The sequence below is a fragment of the Centruroides sculpturatus genome, unplaced genomic scaffold (assembly GCF_000671375.1).
Source record: "Centruroides sculpturatus isolate CEXI.00-Female unplaced genomic scaffold, Cexi_2.0 scaffold1299, whole genome shotgun sequence".
In the NCBI taxonomy this organism is placed as follows: Eukaryota; Metazoa; Arthropoda; class Arachnida; order Scorpiones; family Buthidae; genus Centruroides; species Centruroides sculpturatus.
This window is the reverse complement of record NW_019385522.1, coordinates 35,150-56,343: the sequence shown is the minus strand read 5'-3', so window position 1 is coordinate 56,343 and position 21,194 is coordinate 35,150. Positions and strand designations below refer to the sequence as shown.

Below are 21,194 nucleotides of genomic sequence, written 5' to 3'. Positions count from 1 at the left end.
TATATTATTTTCAAATTTTAATTTAAATGTAAACCAATTCATATTTTCTAATCAATGTTTACTTCTTATTTTCAGTATTTAGGATGTGTTGAAGTATTTGAATCTCGAGGGATGCAAGTATGTGAAGAAGCATTGAAAGTTCTCAGGGTAAGTTTAAATATTGTTTTAATATATAATATGATGATGAATTTTTATCAAATAAATATAACTACTAAAAATAAAAATCTGAACATGACATTGTTATTTCTTGTTTTCTCACATTGTGATGCATGCATATATATATATATATATATATATTATACACATACAAATATCCCTCATACAACATGGTTTCACACTAACATGGTTTGAAAATTGAGGATATCCCCCATGCAACACAAACTCCCACTTTTGTTCTAACATAGTTTTGGAAATCCTCCATACAAAATTTCACAATTTTTAAGTGTAAACTTCCTTATTATATATATTTTTTTATTCAAATAAGCACACGTGTTATTTCAAATTTGCCATGGATTTTAGAATATTGAAATTTTCAAATTATTTGGTGATTTTTGTCAGGTTTACTTTAATGAAACCTGATAAGACAAAGAAGAAAAAAATTACACTAATTTTCCTATCAACCAGGTGTTGTCATTGCTTTCAGACTTTAGTCTTTAAGACTCACTGTGTTTTTTTTTTATAGATTAATCTTCATATTTAATAAAGTTTATTTAAATATTTTAGATAAGTGTTATTAAACTGTTTTTAACTGTAGGTGGTAGTAATACCTGTGGTTACTTATTACTTACCCACAGATGATTATTTCTGTGAAACCACCGGAAGGGGGGATAGGTCTCCCGATCCGGCAACAGGTTGTTAAACCCTTTCACTGTCAGGATGGGTGGAAAGAGTCTTTTTCCCGCAGTAACGGGCTTTAATGTTTCGGGTTGAGTGGCGGAGGGAGGAGCGCATCGGTGAGACGACAGGCGATATACGAGTAAACGAGGAGGCCAGATATAACATAAGGAAAATTAACAATTTATTAAACCAAGTAATACTACGTCTAGTTCGCGTCCCTAAAACGCGGAGAGACCGAGAGAGAGCTTACAATAATTGGTTCCATACCTCTTGATCTGTTATCCACGCTACTCTTTGAATTAGGAAAATTTCTCTGGCTAGGAAAGTTCACTGATGTAGGAAAGGTCACTGGTTAACTGTTTAAATCCTGGATTTAGGGAAGTTCACTAGATAAAAAGGACACTATTTGAAATTGATCTTCTTCCGGCACCTGCTCTGGTACGTCTCCCCCGAGAAGGGGAAGGAAGGGGTTTTTATAAGTTCGGCGTGGGAGAATGGTCACGTGGTTGATTGTTGTGAGGTAAAAGGTAAGCAGATGGGTCAGAGTTGTTCCCGGGACCATGCTAACTATCAACTCTGGCGTTGGAATGTGGGATTAGTTTCGAATTGAACGGATGGTTATGTCGAACATAAACGAAAAGTTTTTTTTTCGTTAGGTTTCACTTTAAGTTAAAGGAAAATTTAAGCAAATACAGGACAATTAATCGACAAATAGTCGACAAAAATTCCGGATTTCACATTTCATTCTTAAAAATGACAAACAAAATACAGTGGTATATCAGTACTCGAACAATTTGGTATTTGAACACAAATTCTGGGAAAAGTCATTTGGTACTCGACTGAACAATTGCTACCTGCTAGAACAAATTTTTGATTAATAACATATTTTTATTTTGTCATCCATAAAAAATTTTTTATGATAAAAATAAATATGAAAAATTGCTTATACTTCTGATTAAGATCAACAAAAAAGCTGAGATGATGACGATACTTTGTAAAAAAAAAATGCCCCCATTTAACTAAAATTAATATTAATGCGTAACACAGTACTTTTAATTGTGATTGTTAATTAAATATTGATTGGAAATAAATTATTAATTGCTTTAATAAACATATTTATCTTAGTAACAGAAAAGAATAGTATACTTTTGCTAACTTCTGGAACTTAACTCTATGTTTTGCATTAGTCCTTTGTTTTGTATAGCATAGATTTGTGTAACATGGCCTTTTTTCAGAACATAACTATTAATACTATATTATACAATGTATATAACCTGTATATAATTATATGTAATTTTTTTCATTAAAACAATTTGTTAATTTATTCAACAATACCTGAACATTATCATTGTCAAATTATTAAATACTGAATTATTCTGAACTATATTTTGACTAACAGTTAATTATCATGGCTTGCATCTGATTTATGTTTTTGGACCAAATTACCTTTTCAATAGTAGTGAGCCAAAATACAGTAGAAAATAATCTAGTATTTAATGATAAATGTTAATTTATTAACTCCTTTTATAAATTTATATATTTAAAATATTTAATTTAATACATTTAAAATGTAGTAAATATTAAAATTTTCACAATTTTTTCAATTTTTCCAAATAGAAGGTGCAGATTAATTTTATCAGGTGTATTGTTACCTAAGTATAAAATGGTTAAATACATTATTATAAATTTGTTTTTAACATATTAAGATACTTTTCAGTTATATTCTTGCAATTTGCAGAGTGAGAATGCACTTTATTCAAAAATTAAAAATCAAATATTATTTGAAAATAACCAAAATGAAATTTTTTAAATCTTAAATTAAATACATTTTTTAAAATTTTGTTATATTAAAGCACACATTTAAAAAAATCAAAATTAACTAAAAAGATTAATCTAAATCAGGGCCACCAAACTTTTTTCACAATGGGCCACATAACTGAGAGAATGACGAGCATGGGCTGCATAACCATTTTGTTCAATACAATACACTGAATACACAAAAAATAAAGACAACCAACATATTTATTTACCTATACAAACATGATTGCTGCAGCAAGCTTGTAATTGCTTTCCTTAGAAACTTTATTGCATATACTTACTCAAAAAACGCTCTGATATCCAAAGTCATAAAAAGTTGCCGAATTGTTTATTTCACTGATTTTCCCTAAAAATGATATTACTGTCAAATGCAAAAATCAGATTGGACCAATTTTGGCAATTTTACTTAAACTTATTTTAATTTTTTTTACATAGTAAGTTTATCTACAATCAGTGATATTTCTATATAAATAATTACCTTTTAACTCATTTGTGGTTCAGTGCAGCAGTGGATCACTGCTGCACTGAACCACAAATGAACTGCAGGCTATAGTTTGGTGGCCCCTGATATAAATAATTACAATTGTGTACTTTTTGTTAATTTTATTACATTAAAATATTTACTTACTACTACTTGAAGGACAATTTAAAGGAATGGTACTTACTTTCCTTCACTTAGAATAACATTTACATTTGAAAGTTGTAAAACTTAGATGACAACAATTCTTCAAACTTACAAAGCTTAAATCTAAAGAAATGACAAAACTATCCTTTGACATGTGCATCCATATATTAGTCTGCACACCAGAAGCCCATCTATAAATTGCTTTGTTAAAACTTCAACTTGGCTTTTAACACACTTAGCAAAACTACATTATTGCCTTTTTTAAAAAACATTGGAAATGTGATATACCATATTACTGTAGAATACGAACAAAATTTTTTCATTCTTATAAAAAGTTGAAAATAGTGAACAAATGCAACATTCTCTTCAACAGAATGTCTTACCTGAAATATTGAACTAATGGACTAATTTACATACCAACAACAGGTAACAGGGCAATATTTCCAAAATAAATTTTTCTTCAAAAACTATTAGTGCTAATATTAAATACAAAACTAAAATATATTTAAAAAATTTTAGAAACAAATAATTTTTACTTAGATTTTAATTTTTGGACACTTTATTTGAAATCATAATGCAATTATTTTTCATTGTTTTATAAGCAATGCAAAATCTCTTGACCCAGCAGAGTGCAGTGCAACATTGGAATGCAATACACAATGTGAAATGTCTAATAACAGAAAAGTACCCATATTAGTTTTTATGTAAGAAGTGTTAGTATAGGATGTGATGATTAAAAAAGATTAAATACACCATGATCAAACAAACATTATGATGCTATAAATTTGCATCATTTTTTCATAAGATAGAAAATTATTTTTCTTATTATATTTAGTGCAAAAGTAGATACATTTTCAGTCATAATGAACCTAAAAACATATCAATTTACCATTTTTTACCTTCATATAGATCAAGAGTCTGCTTGGAAAATTGTTTCAGAATAAAAGAAACTTTGTTTTTCTATTGTGAGAGTAGCCAAGGGTATAAGTAAGTTACCTATATCACTTACTGGCGCACGATCGTGTGATCGGCTCTCTAAACTTTTTATAGGAGGGCAATAAATATGCGAAACCGATCTAGACTGCGAGGTCCAGATCTACGTCAGGACTGACACCAGTTTGTCAATTTATCGATCTGCGGACAAACCCACGTGCGATTTCTTTATAGATCTGATTCAGAGAAAAATCAACAGACATATCTTATATAAAACAAACAAGAGTAAATATAATGATTCAAAAGTAAAACTAATACAAATATCGAGGAACGAGGGATATAAAACGACAATTAAGATACACGATATCGGCATGGACTTATACTATACCCGATACGCGATCGAGAGAGAGAGCTCACAAAATCGTTAAAACATACAACCTGTTCTAGTTGTCGTTCGTCTTTTTCTCTGTAGGCAGAGGGCACTTTGGAGATAAAGTTCATTTACGTCTCAACATGGGAGATAGATATGTGCACAAAATCAAAGTTACATTTTCTAAGTGCAGACTCGGGACTTAGTCCATGTGGCTTGTCTATGGGCGTTGGTCATCAGGAGGAAAAAGTGTGGAGTTTGGACACTTTCGGATCGGTCAAAGAACTTTCCGAATTCGGACAAATTTCTTCTATATCTCAGGATTTACAACCAATCACCGGCTAGAAACTCGTTCATGTGAACGGATGAAAGGGGAATCAAAGAGGGGTAGATAGTTCACATCTGAGCGAGAATTTTAGCGGATAAGGGAAAAACAGAGGATGTACGGACTTCCCTCAAAGGAAGTAACATCTGCTATCTATCTTTCCCACGTCCAAAACATTAGTTTTCTCACAAAAATGAAGTAATATTTCGTGACAATATTTTAACATTATTAATAAAAATTATTAAATTAGACCCAGGGCCTTTCGGGTCTCACACTATTACTATTTATTTGTATCAAAATTAATTTATTTTGTTTTATATATACAATTAATTTTATTTTAATGGAAGTGAGCATTTCATTATTCATGTTAATAAGAAATAAATATGTTGCATTATAACAACAATAATTCGTATTCATCAAATGACAAAAATTTTCAAAAATTAATAACAATACATAAAAATTTACAGAAAATTGTTTAAATTACATTAAAAAATATGAAATAAAATATAAATGAAATCCACATTTTGTTTACAAAATATGTAAGAATATTTTTATTTGTTCACTCTAACAGACAAGACTAAAACACTAATAAACATTTAAGGAGCCAATAAATAAAGTGACTTTTTGAATATTTATTAGCATTTTGATCTGATACTTTAAAAGAATTTTTAAGTTTATATATGAGTAATTTTGGAATATTATGAGGGCTGTTTCTTTTTTAATCTCCGATGGTCCATAAAACGAAGACAAATGTAAATAACGAAATGGATTTATTACCAAATGTTAGGTACAAACATGGTTACTTTTTGACATAATCACCATGAAGATTGAGTCATTTGTTTATCTGTGGATGAGCTTTGAAATCCCCTTTTCATAGAATGTTGCTGCCAATGACTTGATGGGCCCTAACATTGTTTTGAAGATCATCATTAGTCTCAAATTTCTGTCCTCTTACCCACGTTTTTAGTTCATGAAAGGGGTGGAAATCTCTTGGCAGTAAATTGGGGCTATAGATGGAAGTCTTTCACCTTTCAGACTTCCACCTAGCTTGGAACTTTTTAATGTGTGAAGACTTCTACCTCTTTCTTGAACTGAAAATGTGACTAGGAGGGCAGAGGTTTGAGACTAATGATGATCTTCAAAACAATGTTAGTGGCAACATTCTATGAAGAGGGGATTTTAAAGTTCATCCACAAATAGACAAATAATAACCATGTTTGTACCTAACTTTTAGTAATAAATTCATTTTGTTATTTACATTTGTCTTTGTTTTATGGATCATTGGAGGTTGAAAAAGAAACAATTACAATTTTTATCTCAAAATGATTTGTGATGAAATTCTGAATTTCATCTCATAAATTTTATCCTGTGCATTGTTATTTTAGAAAAACCTTTGATTACCTAATCAGTAATTTAAGTTATGTGAGTAATTTAAACTCATACAACATAAAACTTAATTTTGTAAAATTTGTGCCATAATAATGGTAGCTAATTATCATAATTTCTCTGTAGTAAATATTTAGGATGTTTTTTGGAAAACTTCATTATTTTTTCCCTAAATGAAATGCATTGAATATTTTATTAAACTAAGGAACAAAAATGCAGTAAACAGTATTTGCAAGCTTCCAAAATTTATAAAGAATACCAGAAACATGAAGATCAATTATCATTTGTTTCTCAAACTTTATTTCTTCTAAAATCTTCAAGATTTTTTTTGTCTTCGATGTATAAATTTTGGACAATGATTAATTTAAATTACAGTGTAATCTCAATTATGTTTTCCCTTGTTTCTGAAAATCTTATAAATCAATCTCATAAACAGAAAGAAGTTTATTTATCATTTCTTATGATTATAATTTATACCTCATTTCAGCATAACCCTATCACTCTATCCATATTTCCTAAATAATATTAAAGTACTACAAAACACTTATTTTTCTATCAATTAATAAATTTAAACAAAATAAAATCAAATAAATGAAAGTGCTGATTAGGTAATTAATCAATACAAAAGGAACTAATATGAAATGCAAACATAAATTATCAGATATTTCTTTAATTACTGGTAGCAAAACAAACATTAGTTCAGATAGTAAGTAATTCAGAAAATGAAATAACTTAGAGTAAAGATTTTGTTTTTATGATTCACTAACACAAGGTGTGTTTCTATTTCAACACTTGGCAGTGTTGAAATAGTAACACGTCTTGTGTTAGTGAATCAAAGAAATAAGACAACACGGTTTCAGAAGATTTAAAATTTAATTTTGTTTTTAATTAATGAAATTGTATTGCCATTACAATGGTTATTTAATGTATAGGTAAAGTTTACTTAACTGCACAACTGGGTTAGAACAAATGGCACAACCTAAACAGTGTGATTGAAAGAAAGAAAACAAACTGAAACCTATGGGTCATCTAATTGTAGTGCATCGGAATCTCAATCTCATTGCACTTGTAATTGGAATGTTTTTTCCCTGTAAATATCAGTTAATGCTTATTGTGTTGAATATTTGTCTTAAGTCAGGAAGAAGGTTAAAATAAGGCAGTTTGTATTGAATCCTCATATATATCAAGTACATTAAACAGGAGTGCAGAATATTTTTGGAGGCCAAAATTTGCCCAGAACATAAATTTTATATACAGTAAGACCCTGCTTAATGTGGGGGATGTGTTCCTAGATGACAATGCGCTAAATGAAACAGCATTAAACTAGGTCATTTTAACATAGAGTAAATAGGGAAAGGGGAGCACGCACCCAAAAACAAACAGATTTTACTTTAATTTTAAGTTATTTTTATATTAATTTGCATAATAATGTGTGTTAAATAACAAAAACATATGCTGAAATGTAAAGTTCATTTTTTGTGATGAAGGTCCTGGTTCTTCTGAAATTCTTGTGTTTTGTGATAAAAGTAGTGTAGTTTCATTTGTCGCTTTTTTCTCTTTTCTTAAGCAAATGTCAGTAACTGAAGATTGCGTCCAAAACACTGTTTTGCTTTTGCACTCCTTTCAAAATCTGGACCATTTGCTACAATCTGATCAACTATTTTGGTTATTATTATCAAACTTTTACTGTAGCAAGTTCTTTGAGTTCTTCGTTTTCAGAATCACTATTTTCCAGTTCCACATGAATTCCTTGTTCTGCCAGTTCTTGAAGGTCATTGTTGGTGAGAACCTTACTAACCGTCATTGGTAAGGTTCTCACCAACGACGCAGTAACTGCAGTAATTCCTCAATATTCTGCTTGTCTACATCTCCTTCTCCTGCTGTATTGATTAAGTTGACAATTTGGTTAACCTAACAATATAATGATATGCTCTTCTTCAGCCATAACTTCTTCCACACTCCATTCCATTCCTGTATTTATCAGTTAATTCTTCTCAAGAAAAGTTGATATTTCCTATGGCATCATTATGTTATATTTTTTCCAAAATTGCACAAAATAAGCATAGATTTAAGGGACATACAGTGCTATGACAAATTGTCACATTTTGCTGACTGGTTCGTGTTCATGAATAATCATATTATATGTGAATCAATGAAATGCTGTGATAATTTGAATCAGCATAAATTTGGAGCTTTTTTTAGGCTTTGAGCAGACAACACTATATCGAGGCAGCATAAGCGGGATCTTACCGTATAAAGTTTTTCCAAAATTGTTGCACACTAGCACAAAATAAAACAATATTTTATGGGTGAATTAATAATTATTAATTAATATTTTAAAATATTCTAATTATATCATACAAATAGGCCTACTCTATACAAAACAGATAAATTAGTGTAAAAATGTTTAAATTAAAAGAATGCTTTAATTTAATCATATAATCATGGGATTGCATATAGAATTATAACCATCATGTAATATGTTGGTTAATGAAAAAAAAAAATTGAACTCAAACACAACAACCATTATCACCAAATCATGCAAATAGATTATGTATTTTTAGCACAAAGCATGAACTTTTTTAATGTCCAAAAACTCAAAATTTCTTACGATGATAATTGTGCATTTTTTTCCAAAAAATTATTTTAAAGACAACAGTTTTTTTTAGTTTTTGACTGAGATCATTATTATTTTTTTTTTTAAATACAATTATATTTTTATGTTATTTTTTATTTTCTAACAAATTTTAAAACATTAACATCAAAATATATCTACAAAAAATATGAGAGATAAAAAAAATGTGTAAGTAGTGTTAAAACTTCTATTTAGCCATTTAATTGAGACAATTTAGAAAAAGTTTTTAAATGCAGTTCATTAATTTGCAAATTTTCTCTGCCAGAGATGAGTGAGTATTTCATTTTAATTCATGTTGACATGCAATTTCACTGATTAAATAAGCATTATTTAATGAGTGAACTTTTTATATTTCAAACTGTTTTCAGCATGAAAAGAGTTTTGAAATAAAAACAGATTTTTTAGTTTTGGCTCTTTTAGATCTTGGTTTTGGTTTTAGTTTTTCATAAAAATTGAAACAATGATTTGGCAATTGTGACTAACTCATCCCTCACATATATCTAGGGTTCCTGATTTCTATAAATGGATTAAAGAACACTTAAAAATGATTAATGCTACCACTCTAAAACATTTACTTCACTCCATCCCATTCCAAAAGAAATAAAATTGAATGATTGTTTTAGTTAAAAACTAAACATTCTATTTATATTTTTTAAATATTGATCTTAAAATTTGTTTTTTATTGACTATAGATATTTGCAAATTTTAGTTGAAATCAAACTTTAAAATATTTAATCGTAAACCATAATTTTTTATGGGAGGAAGGATATCGATTGATAAATATGGATAAGCATATGCCTATACAAAAATCCACTACTGTAATTATGAAATATGGGCATTGAAAAATGAAAATAAAGAACAAATTGTATCCTTTCTTATTTCAATAAAAAACAAGGGCAGATTAACTAAAATAAAGCATTAGCCTTTGAAATAAAAGCATGTCTGGCAACCCTAAGTATGTCCTACATTGACACCTTTACACACTTTATTTAATTTATTTTTAACCAGGTATTTAGATATTAAACATTTCATTTTCAGTTTTAAAACAGACCTTACCAACTTTTTGGGGAATTTCTCCAATTAATGTTTATAGGCTTAGCTGAGGTGCTATTTCATTTTATTGTAACTTTGGTGACTATTGCCATAATATGTTTCTACTGCAAATTTCCCTGGGAATGCTTTAATTTCCTCCAAATTGTGTTTATATGATCAGATCATATTCTGCATTCCTGCTTATATATTAGGATCACATTGTAATAAGCTTTTACATTTTTATATTAAGAATATTTTATTGTTAGATTATATATCATGTAAATATTTAAAATTGTTTCTTGTTTCATCAGACTGAATTATTTATTTTATTTATTATTTGTTTCAGTAATGCTGTAGACGATTAGTTAGTTATATAGAATACTCTTGATGAAAAATGTGCAAATTTACAATAAAGTAATATATATTATTATTTCAATAATTATTTATTTAAATAAATTGAAATGAATAACCCATAAAATAGGTATCAGAATAAGGCATAATTCAAATATAAAATGTGCAATTTTTATTTATTTAATGCATATTTTTATACTTTTTATTAGGATTATTTTATTTGTTTATCAAGTTATTAAATAAATTTAGTTTTCAATATTTTTCTTTTTTAGAATTCAAGAAGACGACCTATTAAAGGCACTTTATATGTTACTGGTGATGGTTTACGTGTAGTTGATGATGAAACCAAGGTAAATTTATAATCTATATTAATTGATTTATATATAGAATATTCTCATAAAGTAATTGATATTAAATTATGGAAAATGTATTTGTTACACTTAGATAGAACAAATTAATTGATTTTAAAACAACCTAATGATCTATAATTATAAAGTTATAAAATATTGTTATAATAAATTATATTTTCAGTGTTCACTATAAATTTTATTTTACTCAAAACATTGAATAGTTTACAATCAAGTTTATTTGCTGATCCTCATTTATCTAGTTGATAATCAAATTTTTATTTTATTATTTGTAATGTATAGATCAAATTTTTCATCATTATTTATAAAATTATTAAGTCTCCTTTCATGTTGTAGAAACTTGATTTTTTTTTTAATCAAAAAGTTGATTTTAAATATCATATTATAAAAAGTCTAAGATCAGGGCTATTTTGAATATATGTGTAAAATTTCATATAAATTAATTTAGTTGTTCTTGCATAATATGTGGCCAGACAGACATGTTAATTTGATTTTATACACTAAATATAGATAATTTAGTGAATATAATAATTTATATTTTATAATAGAATTATCATAATGTATTGTTTGTTTATATGACTATGCAACTGATAAATAAACACTGAAACTACAAAGAGAATCAAATTGTAAGATTATTAAAATATCATGTAGTGGAGAAACTATTTGATATTGAAATACAGTCGACCCCCTATAATGTGGTAGATGCGTTCCACTTTATAAGAATTTCACATTGTAGGAATCCTTAAATACATGAGCCAATTACAGCCCGGCACGTGTGCAGTTTACGGACTACGGCCGTTTGAAAGGTTTTCTTCCATAAAATTAATCAATTCTAGACTAATTTGACTCAACATTTCCAAAACATGTATAATTTTTGTGAATAATCCATATAAACTATGCTATAAACAAAAAATTGTAGGATTACTTACCAAGTGTGCACCGTTCGACAACACCATTGCTTAAGCTTATTTTCGTCGCGGAGCAGTGCATCGAACGTTGGGCGCATTTTTTGATAAGTTATTTTTCTGTGAAAAAATTCGTTGAACTTTGGAGACATCATTAATAGAAATAATTTTTATGGTTGTTGAATAAGAAATGTTTTTTTCACAAGAAATGTATAAAATTACAGTACTGTATTAGACTTACAGTACCTAATTTATATACTGTACAGACGATAGTAAACTCAACTTACCCGCCTAAACTCTCCATAGCATGTAAATAGTTTGCTCGTCCATTATTGCTCCAGATTCAACCAATCCTGTTGTGACATGAGTCGGTGATGATGTTTTATCGCATTTTACGAGTATCTTTTAGTGTCTTTATACGAATATGGTCGTAATTTTTTCGCCGCACTATACAAATCTGCATTATATGAACCCGCGTTATAGGGGTCAACTGTAATAAATGTTTATTACTATGTTATGAAATTTAAATATATATAACTTACATAATAAAGAAATGACACAGTAATTTCTTATCTTAGTAAAGACATAATTTGATTTTTGTTTTATTTAGACATTATCAATAAATGAAATACTATAAATTGAAACTCTGGCAGAAGTTTTTTCAATATAAAATTTTTATTTAATTGTATTTTATCGTTTTTAATAATATATCATGCTTTACTTTATATATTTCATTAGTTAACAGCAGTTTATTAATGTAATAAAGAAGTAACAATTTTAAAATTAGTTTTGAATCATTAATTTTTCAATTCACTAAGTATATAATATTTTTAAAAATACAATATATTTTGTATAAAAATTTAGATGAAAATAATAAATTGTTATTACTTGCCAAACTTGATATAGATTTAAAAATTAAGTTCAGCACAATTTTATTAGTATTGTTATATTTTACATTTAATAATTTTAATCAAAATTATAATTAATAAATATTATTTTTTATAGGGATTAATTGTTGATCAAACTATTGAAAAAGTTTCATTTTGTGCACCTGATCGAAATCACGAAAGGGGATTTTCATATATATGTAGAGATGGAACAACACGTAGGTGGATGTGTCATGGATTTTTAGCTTTGAAAGATTCAGTAAGTTAATAAAGCTTCTCTTATTTCTAAGTATTGTGGTTGCTGTTTGATATAATTATAAATAATGTAAACAGAAAAATTAAATCTTGACTAATCCTATACAAAAAGTAATAGTCACTTGCTGCTTGCAAAGTATTCCTGGATTAGGTGATTTATCATAAATTATGCATTTTGTAATGATAACTACAGGTTGGACCTGCCTTATAATTGACAGTAGTTTGGCCAAATTTCAAATCAACATATGATATTCTTTACATCTTTAGTTCCATATTAATAGTTAATCTCATCACTTTAAAAGCATTTTGATGAACTAATTCAAATTGGATCAAAATAACTGATTTGGTTCTGCTTTTAACAAATTCTTATCTCACTGATTCAGTTTCAGTTCCAATTCAGTAAAAATGATGCAGATTCTACATTATTAACAAAGTTCCAAGGATTAATTTGTTGATTAAATCAATATGATTCTGTATAGACCCAAATTATTTGTATGGTCATAATATTGATTTAATGATGCAGGTTCATTCCTGTTGTTGTTCCAGTATGGGTTTAGCTCAAATCTCTGGATGAATCTCTTTTAAAAATATTAACATATTAAATATTTTTTGACTTGTTGAGACTTTTTCAATGTGTTTTATGTGTGAACTTAAACAATCTATAAAGTTGGCAGACTTTTTAAGTACAAATGTTCAATTAAAAATCATTACAATAAATAATAGGATTAGCAATTTAAAATTTAGTTTCAAATGAAGTTTATCTTTTCTTATATCCATTCAAAAGCATTTTAGTTACTCTGTATGATATGTTTAGATTATTAAACTATTTTTCTTTCTAACTCCATTGTATAGCTGACAATGAATTGACAAATGCAAACATATTTCTTTAGTTAATGAAATTCTATAAATTATGTTTATATTATTTTATTCTGTTAAATGGAATTGTTATTCATAAGTAAAGAAGAGCAATCGAGAAAACTTTTTAAAAATTTTGCTATATTCTATACTATACACAAACTTTTTACATTATATAAGTCAGGGATGTATAACCTGCAGCCCATGTTGCATAAAATATGAATAAATATATCAATTTCTTAGCTTAAGGAAGTATGCAGCAAAAATTCAAACATTATTTTCTGCAACTTATGTACGTGAATAGTTTTTCTGCAATGAATTTAGTAAAAATTAAAACAAGAAACTGGCTAACAGACTGTTATATCTGTAGAGTAAACGACTATCTTGTTAAATATATTGTATTTACTTACATATAAGACGACTTTGCATATAGGACGAGGTGTGACTGTAATAGACCCAAATTATTTGTATCTTTTATTATTTGTATTNAACAAATTAATTGATTTTAAAACAACCTAATGATCTATAATTATAAAGTTATAAAATATTGTTATAATAAATTATATTTTCAGTGTTCACTATAAATTTTATTTTACTCAAAACATTGAATAGTTTACAATCAAGTTTATTTGCTGATCCTCATTTATCTAGTTGATAATCAAATTTTTATTTTATTATTTGTAATGTATAGATCAAATTTTTCATCATTATTTATAAAATTATTAAGTCTCCTTTCATGTTGTAGAAACTTGATTTTTTTTTTAATCAAAAAGTTGATTTTAAATATCATATTATAAAAAGTCTAAGATCAGGGCTATTTTGAATATATGTGTAAAATTTCATATAAATTAATTTAGTTGTTCTTGCATAATATGTGGCCAGACAGACATGTTAATTTGATTTTATACACTAAATATAGATAATTTAGTGAATATAATAATTTATATTTTATAATAGAATTATCATAATGTATTGTTTGTTTATATGACTATGCAACTGATAAATAAACACTGAAACTACAAAGAGAATCAAATTGTAAGATTATTAAAATATCATGTAGTGGAGAAACTATTTGATATTGAAATACAGTCGACCCCCTATAATGTGGTAGATGCGTTCCACTTTATAAGAATTTCACATTGTAGGAATCCTTAAATACATGAGCCAATTACAGCCCGGCACGTGTGCAGTTTACGGACTACGGCCGTTTGAAAGGTTTTCTTCCATAAAATTAATCAATTCTAGACTAATTTGACTCAACATTTCCAAAACATGTATAATTTTTGTGAATAATCCATATAAACTATGCTATAAACAAAAAATTGTAGGATTACTTACCAAGTGTGCACCGTTCGACAACACCATTGCTTAAGCTTATTTTCGTCGCGGAGCAGTGCATCGAACGTTGGGCGCATTTTTTGATAAGTTATTTTTCTGTGAAAAAATTCGTTGAACTTTGGAGACATCATTAATAGAAATAATTTTTATGGTTGTTGAATAAGAAATGTTTTTTTCACAAGAAATGTATAAAATTACAGTACTGTATTAGACTTACAGTACCTAATTTATATACTGTACAGACGATAGTAAACTCAACTTACCCGCCTAAACTCTCCATAGCATGTAAATAGTTTGCTCGTCCATTATTGCTCCAGATTCAACCAATCCTGTTGTGACATGAGTCGGTGATGATGTTTTATCGCATTTTACGAGTATCTTTTAGTGTCTTTATACGAATATGGTCGTAATTTTTTCGCCGCACTATACAAATCTGCATTATATGAACCCGCGTTATAGGGGTCAACTGTAATAAATGTTTATTACTATGTTATGAAATTTAAATATATATAACTTACATAATAAAGAAATGACACAGTAATTTCTTATTTTAGTAAAGACATAATTTGATTTTTGTTTTATTTAGACATTATCAATAAATGAAATACTATAAATTGAAACTCTGGCAGAAGTTTTTTCAATATAAAATTTTTATTTAATTGTATTTTATCGTTTTTAATAATATATCATGCTTTACTTTATATATTTCATTAGTTAACAGCAGTTTATTAATGTAATAAAGAAGTAACAATTTTAAAATTAGTTTTGAATCATTAATTTTTCAATTCACTAAGTATATAATATTTTTAAAAATACAATATATTTTGTATAAAAATTTAGATGAAAATAATAAATTGTTATTACTTGCCAAACTTGATATAGATTTAAAAATTAAGTTCAGCACAATTTTATTAGTATTGTTATATTTTACATTTAATAATTTTAATCAAAATTATAATTAATAAATATTATTTTTTATAGGGATTAATTGTTGATCAAACTATTGAAAAAGTTTCATTTTGTGCACCTGATCGAAATCACGAAAGGGGATTTTCATATATATGTAGAGATGGAACAACACGTAGGTGGATGTGTCATGGATTTTTAGCTTTGAAAGATTCAGTAAGTTAATAAAGCTTCTCTTATTTCTAAGTATTGTGGTTGCTGTTTGATATAATTATAAATAATGTAAACAGAAAAATTAAATCTTGACTAATCCTATACAAAAAGTAATAGTCACTTGCTGCTTGCAAAGTATTCCTGGATTAGGTGATTTATCATAAATTATGCATTTTGTAATGATAACTACAGGTTGGACCTGCCTTATAATTGACAGTAGTTTGGCCAAATTTCAAATCAACATATGATATTCTTTACATCTTTAGTTCCATATTAATAGTTAATCTCATCACTTTAAAAGCATTTTGATGAACTAATTCAAATTGGATCAAAATAACTGATTTGGTTCTGCTTTTAACAAATTCTTATCTCACTGATTCAGTTTCAGTTCCAATTCAGTAAAAATGATGCAGATTCTACATTATTAACAAAGTTCCAAGGATTAATTTGTTGATTAAATCAATATGATTCTGTATAGACCCAAATTATTTGTATGGTCATAATATTGATTTAATGATGCAGGTTCATTCCTGTTGTTGTTCCAGTATGGGTTTAGCTCAAATCTCTGGATGAATCTCTTTTAAAAATATTAACATATTAAATATTTTTTGACTTGTTGAGACTTTTTCAATGTGTTTTATGTGTGAACTTAAACAATCTATAAAGTTGGCAGACTTTTTAAGTACAAATGTTCAATTAAAAATCATTACAATAAATAATAGGATTAGCAATTTAAAATTTAGTTTCAAATGAAGTTTATCTTTTCTTATATCCATTCAAAAGCATTTTAGTTACTCTGTATGATATGTTTAGATTATTAAACTATTTTTCTTTCTAACTCCATTGTATAGCTGACAATGAATTGACAAATGCAAACATATTTCTTTAGTTAATGAAATTCTATAAATTATGTTTATATTATTTTATTCTGTTAAATGGAATTGTTGTTCATAAGTAAAGAAGAGCAATCGAGAAAACTTTTTAAAAATTTTGCTATATTCTATACTATACACAAACTTTTTACATTATATAAGTCAGGGATGTATAACCTGCAGCCCATGTTGCATAAAATATGAATAAATATATCAATTTCTTAGCTTAAGGAAGTATGCAGCAAAAATTCAAACATTATTTTCTGCAACTTATGTACGTGAATAGTTTTTCTGCAATGAATTTAGTAAAAATTAAAACAAGAAACTGGCTAACAGACTGTTATATCTGTAGAGTAAACGACTATCTTGTTAAATATATTGTATTTACTTACATATAAGACGACTTTGCATATAGGACGAGGTGTGACTGTAATAGACCCAAATTATTTGTATCTTTTATTATTTGTATTTGTAGAATAAAGAAAATTAGATTTATTAATATAATTCTAATTTTATTTTGTTTAATCGCAAGTAAAATATCAAATGCACATAAATTCACACATTGTCCTGCAAAAATTACTGGCATTTTAAACTTCAAGGAAAAATCTTGTAAAATCGACAACATAATTCTTTTCACATAAAGCTGGACAATCAGGAACCTTTTTTGCCAAGTCTTAACAGTCGAATCCACTCTCTTATGAGTTTCTCCAAATTCTAATTTCCAAATAATCATCTATTTCCATGTGGAAATGGATAAAACTTATATCCAGCTCCCATGTGATTTTGGAATTCAATTTAAAAGCTTTATTTTCCCTATTGCTATTCATCATTACTTCTGACAATACCCAGATAAAATATGTGTTATTAAATACAAGAGGGTAAACATCCAGTAAAAAACGCAAATACACGGTTCACACAAATTATTGCAAAAATGCAAAGAATCTTTTGCTCGCGCATATAGGACGACCTAAGTTTTTGAAGCAGTGAAAAATGAATAAAAACCTTGTCTTATATGCAAGTGAATACGGTATATAACTAAAACTTTATTATTATACAAAACATAACATTGTGCATACAGATCTAAACCTAGTCACAGCTAGTGCACGACTCAGGCTACAGACAAAGAGGACAACAAACGTCAAAAGTATGGGCTGCCTGACCAGGCAAAGGGGCAACTTGGTGCAGGCTACTGCCTGGCAGCCAACATACACATGTCACAGACTCCCTTCAAAACTAATTTAAAACTAGCAATGACTGATACTTAACCAAATATTTCTGATATATTACATTCACATCAGTTCAAGAAGCTAAATTAAGTATACTTATGCTAATTTATAATTATACATGAATAAATAATTGTGATTTACTGGCATTTTTTCTCTTTTCTATTTATGTGGCCTGCATCAGTTTGAAAGTTTTGAAATGCAGCCCCTACATAGAAAAAGGTTGCCCATCCTTGATATAAGTGATCATGATTTAAAAATAATCAATGTTTACAGAAAAATAATGTGTTTGAATTCCTATGGCAGAATTATATTATGCAATTAGTTTATAATATAGGCGATTATGGCATGAATGGAAGTTTGGCACATGAGCAGAGCGAGTAGACCAATTTCCATAAATGCCATAATTGCTAATTATAAATGAATTGTCATACGGTATTTTATGGTTAGACTACACCTATAACACTACTTATGGAAATCAAAACCATGTATAAACACTGTGTTTGTATTTGTATGTCATTAAGCCATGCCATAAAATTTTTATGGCACAGAGCTGCAAACACTGTGTTTATATATGATTTTGAGTTCCATAAGTATAAGTGTATAAGTATAGTGTTATACGTGTAGTCAACCACAAAGTAATTTATGACTATAGTTGACAATGTTATGGTAATATTTTAAAAGGAAATTTTGGAAAAATTAAAATTTGCAAAATTCAACTGGTTGTCTGTTAGAAGACTTTAGACCATAGGTTCTCAACTGGAGTCCACAGAAAAAAAATACCGAATTGGGGTTCACAGCGATATTTTAGTGGTCTATAGGGTAATTCTACTTCAGAACAATTGTTTTACTGAAAATTAAATTTCTACAATGTATACAGTATATTGTCAATTTATTTATTACTCATTTCTTGCATAAGGGTTAAAATATAAATTATTTGAAATATTGAATACGTAAACAACATATATATCTCATTGACAAAGGTCAAAGAGAAATTATAAAACCAGGGTCTGTTAGGAGAATCTTATACCATCAGTGTCATGTCACTTGACAGTGACATTTCCAAACGTTTTGCATCAGTTTGTTCCAGATCTTGAAGATTAGGGAGGAAGGCTATAAACTTTATAGCCTCCTTCCAGTATAATGGTAATCAGTTTGTTTTAACCTTAACCTTCAGTTCTGTGAAAACTTCATCTTGACAAGGTAAGAGGTATTAAAAGTGCTAGTTCATAAATACAGTAGTTACTTTTTTCTGAAATTCAGAGCTTCAGTATTAAAATATTTTTCCAATTTGAAAGAATGTAACAAAAAAAATATAAGGTTTTTTTTCTGTGCAATGTATGGGGGATCCACAAAAAAAAATTAAGAGGAAAAGCAGTCTATGGGTAAAAAAAGGTTGAGAACCTCTGCTTTAGACAGTTATACACAGACTATTCAATTGATGAAATAAATAGTAAATTGAAATTCACATACCTTTTAAATTTTGTATTATAGCATTTTTATGTTGTGAAATTAATAAAGAAATCTAAGAGTAACAATTTCAACAAGACTAAAAACATCTTTCATAACATTTTGAAAAAGTTTTAAATTGATATTCCAAGAAAAGTGAAATGTTTGGCTAATTTTATTAGGTAAATGTTTTCAAATTTAAATATTATGCATATTCAGACAAATTTGTTTGAATTTTTAGCACTATAATTTATAAAAATAATAACTTGTACTGGAACTAGAAAGAATTAATCAAAATTATCACCTTTTTACAAATTCCAGCAAATAATTTAATATCATAAAAACGTTTTTGATCATCTTTAGCGATCTTCATCAGTTAAAAAGAACATTAAAAATAGAACAAAAATTAAATTTACGAAAAAATAATAACTGCGCANAGGTGATAATTTTGATTAACTATAATTTATGTAAATAAATAGATTAGTTTTCATTTAATATAAATAAATAGTTCACTTATTGAAGAACCAATCTTATTGATTAGATATTTATAATATGAAAGTACTCTTATTGATTTTTTTAAATGGCATTATGAAGAGTGAGCCTAGATAATTATTTTCTGAATATTTATTTGTATTATGTATATAATGCTGAAAACACACATATGATATATATAAAAAATGCTTTTGAATTTGTATCAAACTGCAGAAGAAATTTGAAAAAATTATTAGTTGGAATTACCAATTATGAAAGTATTGAGATTCATGAAAAATATAAATAATTAGCAGGTAAGCTGAGTGTTCCCTGGGCAAAAAATAACAATAAACATTAAGTTTATTAGATTATTTTGTACTTCTAATTCTTCTATTATATTATATTAAAGTTTGATATTGGAGTTTTGCAGGGTGAGATTTTGAGCCCACTGTTCTTTAATTTGTATGTTAAAGGTCTGATAGTGCGACTTGCTAAATCTGGTTTACCTGAGATTTCTCTCTTTCTGATGAAGTTGGGATACATGTACTAATGTATACTGATGAAACTGCAATTTTTGATGACACTTCACAAATGTTACAAAAGAAAATTGTAATTCTAGAGGAATTTTGTTGTGACTATGGGTTAACTATAAGTGTTTTAAAAACTAAGGTAATGGTATTCAAGAAGGGAGGTCAAATGTCACCCAGAGAAAGACGGTTTCTTAACAATCAACCTTTACAAGTTGCTTCAAATTACATATATTTGGGAGTTTTATTTTCATTTTCTGGACAGTTCTTACAGACTAAAAATCACAGTATATATAAAGCTAAAATGGCACTGGGTTCTATGTGGCTATTCTCTCAAGAGCAAAAATTAATTTTGCTTCTACTTATATAAAATTATTTCATTTAATGATTTCATCTGTATTACTCCATACTAATTTTAAAATAAAGCCAGCAAATTGAATGTAGCTAGAAATGAATTGATTCATAGAAATCTAGTTGATATTTTTGGGTGGGATATTTGACATTATCTAGGTTAGAAGTATGTGAGCATAACTGCAGAGTTTTGTAGCAATAGGTTGAATGGCCTAGGAGTGTATAGCAAACAAACAAATATCTCATCTATATATATATATAT

General features: G+C 27.7%; 1 protein-coding gene across 1 annotated transcript in view; it reads left to right on the top strand.

Moving 5' to 3' along the window:
* Positions 1-21,194, top strand: part of LOC111639781 (protein numb-like) — a gene marked incomplete at its 3' end in the record, with an annotated part of 42,507 nt that overhangs the window by 10,571 nt on the left and 10,742 nt on the right. The window contains exons 3-5 of the mRNA XM_023385723.1: positions 76-147; positions 10,585-10,662; positions 12,591-12,731. Of these exons, the coding sequence (XP_023241491.1) occupies positions 76-147; positions 10,585-10,662; positions 12,591-12,731 (291 nt within the window). The remainder of the gene's footprint in view (positions 1-75; positions 148-10,584; positions 10,663-12,590; positions 12,732-21,194) is intronic.